The sequence below is a fragment of the Lolium rigidum genome, chromosome 1 (assembly GCF_022539505.1).
Source record: "Lolium rigidum isolate FL_2022 chromosome 1, APGP_CSIRO_Lrig_0.1, whole genome shotgun sequence".
NCBI lineage: Eukaryota > Viridiplantae > Streptophyta > Magnoliopsida > Poales > Poaceae > Lolium > Lolium rigidum.
Window position 1 is genome coordinate 292,127,903 of NC_061508.1, and position 12,008 is coordinate 292,139,910.

Sequence of the window (12,008 nt, forward strand, 5' to 3'; positions counted from 1 at the left end):
CAGCGTTTTGAGCGAAAGGAGAGCTTGCGTTGATTATAAGGGCGAAGGTTTGGCCAACAGGCACAGCCAAAGGTGCGAAGAGCATCATAGTTAGGCTTGACTTGAAGAAGTTTTTCAACAGGAGACTGAAGATTTAGGACCTTGGTGGGAAGAAGGTTAATTACAAAGGTAGCAGTGAGGAAGGCTTCATCCCAGAATTTCAAAGGCATAAAGGCATTGGCAAGAAGAGCAAGGCCAACCTCAACAATGTGTCTATGTTTGCGTTCAGCAGAACCATTTTGTTGATGAGCATGTGGACAAGAGACATGATGTGTGATACCAATTTTCTGAAAGAACCCATGAAGTTTCTCATACTCACCACCCCAATCAGTTTGCATAGTAATGATTTTGCAACCAAATTTTCTCTCAACAAGTTGCTGAAAATTAAGAAAGACTTGATACACATCACTCTTTTGCTTAATCAAGTATATCCATGTAAACTTACTATAGTCATCAATAAAGCTTACATAATATTTGTGTTTGCCAACAGAAACTGGAGCAGGGCCCCATACATCAGAAAACACTTGTTCCAATGGAACAAGTAGATACACTAGTAGAAGTGGGGTATGGCAACTGATGACTTTTTGCTTGTTGACAAGGATCACACACATAGGGATTTATTTCTGGAGAATATGGGAGATTATTCTTTCTAAGAACTTGCTGAACAATGAAGGACGACGGATGACCTAGACGACGATGCCAAGTGGATGAAGACGGCTTGATGGTGATGAAAGCATGCTTGTCAGAACCAGCAGTAGTGGGCACAAGAGGGTATAAGCCGCCATGACATGGGCCTCTAAACATTGTTTGCTTGGTGGCCTGGTCCTTTATCAAAAAGAAAAATGGGTGAATTTCAATAAAGGCATCATTGTCTAGAGTGATTTTATGAGCAGATAATAGATTTTTGGTGGCACTAGGAACATGAAGAATGTTATTTAATTGAAGAGAACTATGAGGTGTATGCGATGTTGATCTACCAATATGCTGTATTGCCATACCTGTACCACCTGCGTTGTGAACTTGATCGCGACCTCGATAATCATCATGAGTATGTAGCTTGTTCAGCTGCCCGGTGATATGATCGGTGGCGCCGTTGTCCATATACCAATTTGTATCAACGCCATAGGCTCCTTTTTCAGCACGGTCACGGTCATTGCGGCGATCATCATCATCATCACGATCAGAGTAGCGCCACCAACACTCATTTGCAGGGTGACCATACTTGGTACAGATTTGGCATGTGGTATCAACAAATCGTGTGGGGGTCCGGCCTCGACCACGACCTCCCTTGGGTGCACCACGGTCATCACGTCCGTGGCCACCACCTCCACCATCACGGCGCTGAACATCACGGCGATCATCACGCCTGTAGTTGCCACGGTCACGATCATCACGTCTCCAATTTTCGCGATCATCTCGACGATCACGGTATCCACCTCCACGGTCATCACGACGATAGTCATCACGGCGGTCCCGGTAGCCACCATCTCGGTAACCACCATCATCTCTGTATCCTCCACCCTCACGACGTGGTTCGTTTGAACGAGGCGGAGGACCTCCACGAGCAGCGACATTGGCAGAGGTCTGAAAAACAGGATTAATCTGATTGGACTCAGCTAGCAATACCTCACGATCATCGAACGCTTGAAGCTGAGCACACATGTCCGTGAGGGTGGTGTTGGGTGTGGCGTTCATTGATGCAACAAAGGGGGTATAAGGCCCCTGAAGTCCTCCCAATATGTATCCTTTTAACTCATCATCATCAACTATTTTCCCGGCGGCGGCAAGCTCAGATGCAAAACCGCGCATCTTGGAGATAAACTGCGGCACTGTCAGCTCTAATTTCTTGGTATTGGCAAGGGCACCTCGAAGCATATTAACGCGAGAACGAGACTGAGAGGTAAACAGACCTTCAATGGTTGTCCAGACTTGATGAGCAGATTCGAGACCAACAACATGAGAGAGGAGATCGATGTCAAGCCCTTTCACCAGGTAGCTCAGGACAGTTTGATCTCGGGCCAGCCAAACAGCGTAGGCTTCATTGGGAACAGTGGACTTCTGTTTCTCGCTGTCTTCAACTTCGAGGGTTTTGGAGGGAGCAGCATCAGATCCATCAAGCAGACCGAGGACTTGAGCACCACGAAGGGCTGGGAGGACTTGAGTTTTCCAAAACAGATGGTTCTGGCGGGTGAGTTTCTCTGTAGGCGGCGATCCAAGGGCGGCCGCAAGATTCGCGGCGGCGGTAGCAGACGAAGACGAGGCCATTGGTTGTGTGTGGGATGTGGTGCTTCACGGCGGCAAACAGCGGCGGCCGGGCAGAGGAAAAAATCGATCTAGGTTTTTTTTTTTGTCTTGGTTTTGGGTTTTGGTTTTCTGAATCACGATCAAGGACGATCGGAAGGTTTGTCTGTGTTTTCTGGTTTGGTGTTTGAGGCTCCTGGCGGCGTGAGGCGGCCGGAGAGTTTTGTGGTTGTTTGGTGCTTCACCGGCCAATGGCGGCGGCGGCGGATTGTCGGCGAGACAGCTAGAGGGGAGAAGGCTGCTCTGATACCATGTCAATATTAGGGTTGAACCGTACGTGGAGCTAGTACGGGTTACGTGTTAATATATAGGGGTATAGAAGTATACATCGAAAACGTATCCAATACACAGTTTGTATGGTATACGAAAGGTAAAACAAATACAACTCTAACATCTTGTTTAAGTCAAAACCAGATATTTAGAAATAGCACATATGGTATAAGAATTGACGGATAGAAAGTTAAGGTGCAAACATTCAAAAGGAAAATTGACACACGTGCTAATGCATTGTGCTAACGTTTCCTGGACCAATTTAAATGGTTGCTCCCGTAGTCTTACAGAATTAGGTTGATGCATCCAAGTGCGCCATGCATCATGGGCAAGGCTTGCAGTGTAGCAGCTAGCTTTGCTCACTCAGGTTCAGTTTGGTCAGAATGTCATACCACAGTTTGTTTTCTCGAAAAGGGTAACATACCACACAGCTTGTAAAGCATAAGTTAAACCGTACGTACGTAGATTTATCAGAGTTATCTGACGCTAGGAGTTGTAATAAATCGCGTGTGGTGCACGCGTCCTTATTATAGAAAATAATTAGTTTGATGCAAAATACAGAAAAAGTGATGATTTTTTTAGGGGTTGAAAAAGTGATGATGTGACAAGAGAAATTATGAAAACAAATTTCCTAGTACAGTGCATGCACGGCCCGTTGGCCCATCCATCTGTAATTGATGTATGGACCGACATATATTTAATTAGCTATCCGGCCGTTTTCATCTGAATGTTGTACAATGAGCCAAGTGCAAATATCATATGAAATCATGAAAGAAGATTGCTGACCACGCTAGTAAAAGCAACGAAATATGATGCTCCCCAATGCTAATGCTTAGAATGATATCAAAAAGAATGTGATGGGCATACAAGCAATCAGATTTCGGATCTTTTGTGAGCACAAACTAGATTTTGTTCCAGCAAAAGGCATGCTAAAGAGATCCGGTATTATACATATATAGGATCTACATAGAGCTGGTATCCCATTCATGAAAAAGTCACCCTAAAGAAGAATAAGGAAGGATGCATGCAAATCTTATAAAATGAATCCATTAATAAAATACATATCTTAATAACCAAAATACAAATGTCCACAGGTCTGTTAGACAAATTAACTTTTTTAAAACATGACAGACAAGCAGCTAGCCGTGGAATCATGTAGGGCATGGCATGACTCCCTTTCGGACCCAATTAAGAAGGCATGCATGCAAAGATCCCAAGGCAAAGGAGAGAGAGGAACATGGGTCCTTCCAAAAGGGAATGATCTTTTCTTGGAGAAAGAGGCAACTAACACAGCAAGTAGAGAGATGGAGAGGGGCAAGGAGAGAGAAAGAGAGAGATTAAGGGAGCAAGTTGGCCACCAAAAGTGGTGGCCTGGTTTTGAGAAATCCCATGATTTTGTTTGAGGGGACAGGGGGCAGGGTTTAGGGTGGCATTGATGCATGGGATCATGCCATGCCTTCCCAAAGACAGCTTACCAGCATATATGGGGCATGAGACACAGAAAACAAGAACACAAACCCCCTTCTCCTTGGGCAGGAGATGAGACACACCATTTTATTTTTGCCAAGGCATGTTAGAAAAATACTAGGTTGGTTAGCATCTTATAAAAATTTGCCTATATAATTTGTTAACCCGTTGCAAGTTGCAACACACGCAGCACGGGAGTGATCATTACTCCCACACAAACAACCTACCAAAACTACGGGACACTAGTTTATAGTTAGTGCTGGCCAAAGCACGCATGATTAGTTATAAATACAAACAACGGCATCAAGCACCAACATTCAAGTCAAATGTAGGATTATAGTATGAGTCCGTGCAAGTGAGCTATAGAGCTAGAAGATCCTCCTAACCTCCTTGACCGAGAAATTAACTATATGGATGAATATAAGATTTTTGTTGTAGATAGAATAAAAGAATTTGACTTGTAAAAGAATTGATGGCCGTGCAAGATCACACATCTCACCTAAATAGCACAATAATGTTGAGAACAAAAGCAATACTAGCAACAAATCCTCATATGAAAAAATAACAAATACTAGTAAGTGCATTAGGTCCAACAATCATATAGACAAAATCTCCCTAAAACTATATATAATCCAACAAGAACTACTGAGATAGATTAACAAGCTAGCAAGAGGAAAAATAGAGAAAACCAGATGGAGTTGATGCCGCCTTGATGGTACTATTCAGTTGTAGTAGCAACAACAGCAGCTCTTCACTTCATCCAATGTGATCCCCGGCAAGCCCTCAACTACTCAAGAAACAACAATTAACCAACTAGCTCCGCAGGTGCAGGAAATGAAAGACTGACATCACGGATATATCTAGGGTTAGGGTTTCTTCCTCCTTGAGCACCCATAACTATTTCATCCTCCAAAATCAACACGAGAGATCTTATACTAATTAAGCAGCGAATATTATTGCACCAATGCACATCATGTTCATATATAAGCTTTATATATATATGGCGGTGAGCAAGCAAACCCTAGGCCACCGGAGAATGTCGTTGCGGGCCGGCATGCATGCACAGAGAGTAGGAGGCGTCGGCGCCAATTGCAGCTAGTGCCACGACGACACGGACAGCAGAGGCCGCGTCTGCCACCCGAGGAAGCATGCGCCGCGCGCCTCCTGCACGAGGTAGCCCTCCGACGGGTAGTGCAACCGCAGCAGCAGCCGCGCCTGCGACACGGCAAACGCGCTGAGAGGCCGCGCGGCGAACCCGGCGACGCGTGCGGCGGTGGCCCACCTTTCGAGTCCTCGCCACCACCTCCCGCCGGTGCTCCCCACTGCGGCCTCGATCTCCCTGCCCAGCACCTCCTGTTCCACCGCCAACCTCTCCCGGCTCCCTGGCGGCACCGTCGCCTCCAGGGCCTCAAACACCGCCGAGTAGTGATCCATGGCCACCCCGACCCGGCGCGGGAGCTCCTCCATGGGGTCGATCCCTCCGCCGCTCGCCTCCCTCTCGGAGACGGTCACCACGGCGGGGGCCATGGCTTTGACCCACTTCAAGAAAGCCGCGAGCTCGTCCTGCCCGCCGAGCTTGTGCAGGAACAGCACGCAGTTCACGGCCAGTGTCTCGTCGGCGTGCAGTTCCAGGCTCGTTACGGTGGCGCTCGGAGTGGTGCTGGAGCCGGCGACGTGGTGCGTGCTGCTTGCGCAGGAGAGGAGTAGCGGAGTGAAGTGGAAGGGGAGTCGAATGGAGCGGGCAAAGGCACGGAGGCGGTTGCCGGTGCGGAGGAGCGTGTCGTGGTCGGCGCCGGCGCCGGTGATGCGGACCTCGGGCGGGCCCAGCGCCGGGTCTGCGTTCTCGGCGATCGCCTGGAGGAGCGGTGGCCACTGCACGCCGTGCGCGGCGTCGAGGTCGAGGATGTGGACGCGGCGCGCGCCGTCGACGGCCTCCAGGATGGCCTGGTTGGCCGTCAGGTGCGCGAACCGCAGGAACGGCGCGATCTGGTTGAACGCCAGGTAAGCACCGGACGGCGCCGGCGCCGCCCCGGTAGGCGACCTCGGAGAGAAGGGCAGCCCGGCCTTGGCGTCCACGCGGAGCACGAGCGCGCGGGCGAAGTGGTAGGCGAGACGGTCGGTGGCGTCGCCTCGCGGGGACGCAGCGGAGAGGAGAATCTCCGCGGCACGGCGCGCGGCGGCGAGGTCCCCGCGCTGCATCAGATCGGCGCAGGCTAGCACGAGGTCCCGCGTGGACGGCACCGCCGCGGCGACCGTGCGCCCGAAGCCACCATGCAAAGAAGCCTCCCCCTCGCCGCCGCTGTTGTTCCTGTTGCTGTCGGTGTCGGAGGACGAGGAGGAGTGGAGTGAGCCGATCATTTCTTTCTCTTCGTCGCCCGCCGCGTACTAGGAGCGGCCGGAGGTGGAGGAGAAGACGGATACGGAGGAGCAGGAGGGCGCGCATCGCTGGGTGGGTTTAATAGGGATGATGAGGGCGCACGTCCAGCGGCAGCATCTGGGCTCGCAGCTTCCTTGACAGGACATCATCTGCCAAAAATACACAAGTATGCCGCTGCTGCTAGCTAGGTTGTGTGAGTGAGTGAGAGACGAGAGAACACAGCAGCACCATCAACAGCAACCAGCTACGGTACTACAGTACTAATGTCAGCCATAGCCTACTAGATGCACTATGCAAACTCACAGATGAGATAGAGAGAAAGAGAGAGTAGGTATTTTCTCTCTCCTCGCAATTCTTCTCTCTCTAACTATGTAGAAGGGGAAAGGTGGCGGCAAGGGTGGTGTTGTCTTTTATCGCGTGGACTGTGGCGGGAGTGAGTTTTTTTTTTTGGTGGGCTAAGCAGCATGAGAGGGATCGAATCTGAAACATTCCAAGGATTGGTGGGCTCATAAACGAGGTTCATACGCCACAGCTTTAGATTCTACTCCTAGCTAGTTGCTGCATACAAATATATTAATTTGTAGCTTTAGATCGGCTAGATCGATGAATGGACACCTGCGTGTAGTAGGGATCATCGAGCTGTTGTTGCTAATGCTATTGCTAGCTAGGGGGAATTGTGTGGTGGGATGGTGATCATTGGATATATGTGTGTTGTCTCAAGTGTTTTGAGGTGATTCCCTGAGTTCTCCACGAATCCGCTATAGATCTTTCTAGTATAGAGATGAACTAAGTGTTTCCAAGAAAATGTGTTTTCTCAGTTTTGTCTAGTTCTAAAGATTTTTTTAACTAGACCCCATTGATTTTAGGAAGTGCGGACATAAAGTACCACTAAAATGCAACAAATGTGAGTCATTACTACTACGAGTAACCGATCAACAGGAAAAACCAAGCGCAGGTAAACATAGAGGAAAGAAAAAAACCGAAGTAGAGGCACACACGATGAGACGATGATGCATCCCAAGGTTTTAATCATTGGACAATCCTAAAGATTTTTACTACGTTCTCCATCCCAACATTTAAGGCGCTTCATTTTGCGCAATGTTTGGTGCGGGCCTTTGATCTTAATAAACTCCCTCTATTTTTATATACAAGACCACCACACATTTCGAGATAAAACTTTGATTAATAATTTGACCAACATAATATGAGTTATATGTCACCAAAAGTATATCATTGGATTCATATTTGAAAGATGTCTCCAATGATATGTTTTTAATATCATATAACTTCTTGATCAAATTGTTAGTTAAAGTTTTGGCTTGGAATACTTAGTGACCTTGTATATAAAACGGAGTGGAGTATACCTAATTAAAAAGATTAGGATGTATAAATGATATCGTTGCATTTCTCTTGCAAAATCTTACGTTTAATACTAATTTTGTGGACATACTATAAGTAAGTGGTTATAACTTGCTACATCTAATTGTTTAGTGGTTTGAGATTAAGGTGCTGGAAGGTTTCATCACCCATGGACAAGGGAAATGGCCTCTTTAGTGGGATAAGGTCAAGGAGAAACTCAAAAGTCTCCATCAACGTTGATGATGAACAACAGTGGGAGGATGATATGGTTTGCAAAGCAGAATGCGTAGACGGCACACCACAAGACGGCAAGATCCAAGCATGTTAAGTGTGCTAGATGTAAAGGAAGATTTCAATCACTTATTGAATCAAACAATGTTGGGAGGCTTCGCAAGTTGCCCCCAAAAGACTTATGATGAGATAAGTCGAGACTTCCTCGTCACCTTCAGGTTTGTGCACACATAAGAAAAGGTAGACAGGAAAGGTAAAAGCACTCCTAGCTTCTTTGATGTTAAATTTGTTATGATGGAACAAATATTTCTCATGTATTTTGATGAATTTTGCAAAGCTATATGTGTCCCCAATATTAGGAGTTGGGAAGATATCCCAAGTGATACAGATGCTAGCCTCCAGGATTTCTGGAGGAGCATAAGTGTAGATGTGCCCATGGACATCCGTAGAGGAAAATTTACTCATATTCAACATCCTAGGCTTAGATATTTTGCTTTGTTCCTAGTTAGGGGGTTCGTGGCTAGGAAGAACACCACTGCTTGCACCGGTTGATGTGCAAAGGAGGGAACATTTCTGATTATAATTTGGGTGTAATTCTTTCTAGAACATTGTCATATGTTGTAGTCCATAATGATTATAAACCTCTCGATGCTGGAGCTATTGCCACCATGATTTATGAACATATTGAAACTTAGAGGAAGTTTAAAAATAAAGGAACTAAAATCCTAGAATCTAACCTATTTGATTCCACGTTGCTGCTTAAGATGGGAATAATAAGGATGTGGAATAATGATATTGTGACATATTGATTCATGGTTAGGCATGGTAGCTTTGAGTGCATTGTGCTCACTCATCTTGAATATTTTGACAGGTTATCAAACATATGGATTGTTGTGGTGGAAGAGCCTGAATGGGAAGACGCTCCTGCAACACCAATAAATGGTGCATGGGAGGAGGTTCCCGAACCTCCCAACCAGGATGCATTGGAGGAGGTTCCTGCACCATCAGCCCAGGACACATGGCAGGATGTGCCTGCATCACCTGAGTATCACCCTGGGGAAGGATCTTCTTCCCAGTGGGGGAATGAGGGAGCTTATTCAGAGTGGACACAGTGGGGGCAGCAAGGACCCTACTATGATGATGGATCATATGGTTGGGGAACAAACCCCGACAACCCTGGCTACTCTTCCACCCAAGCTTAGGGGGTATGTTTTATTCCCCTCATCTCCATTATATATTGCCATGCTAGCTTTGCTTAGGTTGATTAAATTATAGTTTTTATTAGTACAAAATTAGGAAAACCCAAAAATATTTTTATTTTAGCCTTTGCATGATGTTTTCTTTTAGCAAAAACCCAAAAATATTTTCGTTTTTAAAGCACTTAAAAAGGAGTAAAAGAATCAGCATGACGCTGCCACCATTTTATTTTTAATTCTTCACCTATAACTCTGATTCGGCTGAATTTTTTGCATAAACTATAATTTTTAGGGCTTTCTATTTTCGTGCCCTCGGGTCCTTATTTGTACTCAGTTTTCCCCAGCTCCTTCGTTTTTCCTCAGTTTTTCCCAAGCCCTTGTCTGAAACCCGCAGAAGGAGCTCGGACGGTAGGATTCCCGTTTGTTGACCGTTCCGTGCTGACGTGTGGGGCCGCGTCGTGTGGGGCCGCATCGCGTGAGGCTGGTATAAAGGGACCGTGTGGGACAGGACAAGACCCCGTTTGGTTGTACGTGAGCATGAGCTGGGTTCTGTCTCTCTCGGCCCAAATTGGCATCCCTTTTTAAGAGCACTTTTTCCTCTCTCTCTCTCTCTCTCTCTCTCTCTCTCTCTCTCTCTCTCTCTCTCTCTCTCTCTCTCTCTCTCTCTCTCTCTCTCTCTTTTCACCAAATTAGTATCAAATCTAGGGAAGCTTCTATTTCTGTCTTTTTCTTCAATGATTGTTGCCTTTTGGCCCTCGTTTTTTGCCCAATATGGTAACAAATCTAGTAGCAAATCTAGAAGCTAGTATATGATAAATTCACAGCAGCATAATAAATCACGAAAACTAAGTATAATACATAAACTGCATACAGCAGCCAAAAGCAGCCAATAACGATGTTAATGTTCACGACAAACTAAGCTGAAAATAATACAAGACGCAATGTATGGCCAACATGAAGACTAGGATACCCCAAGATGAATGAATATGTTCTTTATTCAGCATATATTTCTTCATCGCTCCATTCCTGTATCTGAAGGAAATATTCATTGAACTCCTTCCATCTGTAGTGTGCAGCCAATACATCCTCCAAACGGTATGGCATTTGTTCATTTCTCAGACTAGTTTCCTAATCTATCCACACGTAGTGGCCACTCATCCCAGACCTTTATATCATGAAAGTACGCTCTGATATAACCCAAATCCGTGTAGTAGATGCAGCTAGTTCGAAGTGTCGGGTGCACTCTGGTGTCGACGGAGATACACCGGAGATAATGGACGAAGAAGGCACGACTGTCAATGTTACTGACGGCATGGAGAGAGCGGCTCGCAATGTCCACACGGTACACCAATGGTGCTTGACCTTCCTCCAAATGCATGTTGTCCAACAACACAAGCAACAGATCACCATCCGACTTCACAAGGTAAAACTTGTCATTTCCAAGTTCTGGAAATGATAACAGTGTCTCCATGTTGACAGTGCTCTCCAACTGGACATTGTTGGTGTACACTAATTTTCTGGACTCAAAATTGTCCACAGCTATTGCATACAATTCACCATTGAACGGGGTAATGCAACGCAGAGAATGATGCTCGATCGAAAATCTTCCTTCTCCCCAATCTTCATCTATACCCTTAGTTGGAGTGCTCTCATCGACCCAAGCAATTTCCTCCGGGTAATGTATGGAAAGGAAGACCATAGTCGGGGACTTCATTACAGCGTCTGAATCCACAAAAACAGATGGCATCTGCGCCTCAAACATAGTTTTAAATGTCTTTGAGAGTGGGTTCAGAAGCTGTATCTTGTGCGGCTGGTTCTTCTGGGCAAGCACGATTACACCATGGCAAAATCCGACGAAGTAGTATCTAATAGATATTGATGAAGATAACATTCAGCACTAAGATGTTTACGGTTGAAAATAAAAATAGATTAACTCTATAGATCTGGAGGAATTTAAACCTTGCATGAACTTCCGTTAGATCGATGGTGATGTAGCGGGATGTGCGAAGGTGGAAGAAGTTGAACTCAGCGGTGCGTGGAAGGGCGTGTTCTACCATGATCCATTCGTGCAGGTGCACGTCGGGCTCAGGTAAACCTAAGCGCCAATTTGCACAAACTTGCCTCAAAGCAGAGTAGGTGTCCACGTACTCCTCTTTCGCCAGTAAGCAGTCGCCGATCTTGTGAAGTGGTCCGTCAGCCGTGAGAGAGGCCCAGTTCACGGAGGCGTCGCGCTTGGATGCGCCGCCCTCGGAGGCGACGGGCTCGGATGCGACGGGCTCGGAGGCGATGGGCTTGGAGGTGACGGGCTCGGAGGCGACGGGCTCGGAGGCGACGGGCTCGGGGGCGTCGGCCGCCGGCGCCTTTCTTCTTCTCCATCACCGACAGGGGAGCGCGCGTAGGGCGGTTAGGGTTTTTTTCTTCGATTTTGAGAAGTTGATGGGACGTGAGAGGCGTGGTTGCATGCACGAGGGAGAGAGGGGCTCTGTACTGGCAAGGTGACGGTTGGTCTCGGCAGTACCAAAAAACTAGACCTTTGGTCTCAACACGCGCACCGCTTAACCGCTGCGCACCGCGACACGCGTCCGTGGTTACGTGTACTCAGTTCTACCCTCGAGTCTTACACTGGAAAAATATATGTACTCAGTTTTCCCCTCGAGTACTAATACTGGCTAGTGCAATATACTCAGTTTTAGCCTCAAGTGGCTGGTCAACAGAGAGTCAACAAATGGGATTAAGCTATCTAACTGATTCATTTCATGCGCAAAAAA

General features: G+C 46.8%; 1 protein-coding gene across 1 annotated transcript; it reads right to left on the reverse strand.

Moving 5' to 3' along the window:
• Positions 1-1,285: 1,285 nt before the first annotated feature.
• Positions 1,286-6,435, reverse strand: LOC124660199 (protein MONOCULM 1-like). Its single transcript, XM_047197997.1, has 2 exons — positions 5,178-6,435; positions 1,286-1,344 (listed from the first exon to the last, which is right to left on the reverse strand). The coding sequence occupies exons 1-2, from the start codon at positions 6,433-6,435 to the stop codon at positions 1,286-1,288; spliced, it is 1,317 nt and encodes a 438-aa protein (XP_047053953.1).
• Between the last annotated feature and the right edge of the window lie 5,573 nt (positions 6,436-12,008).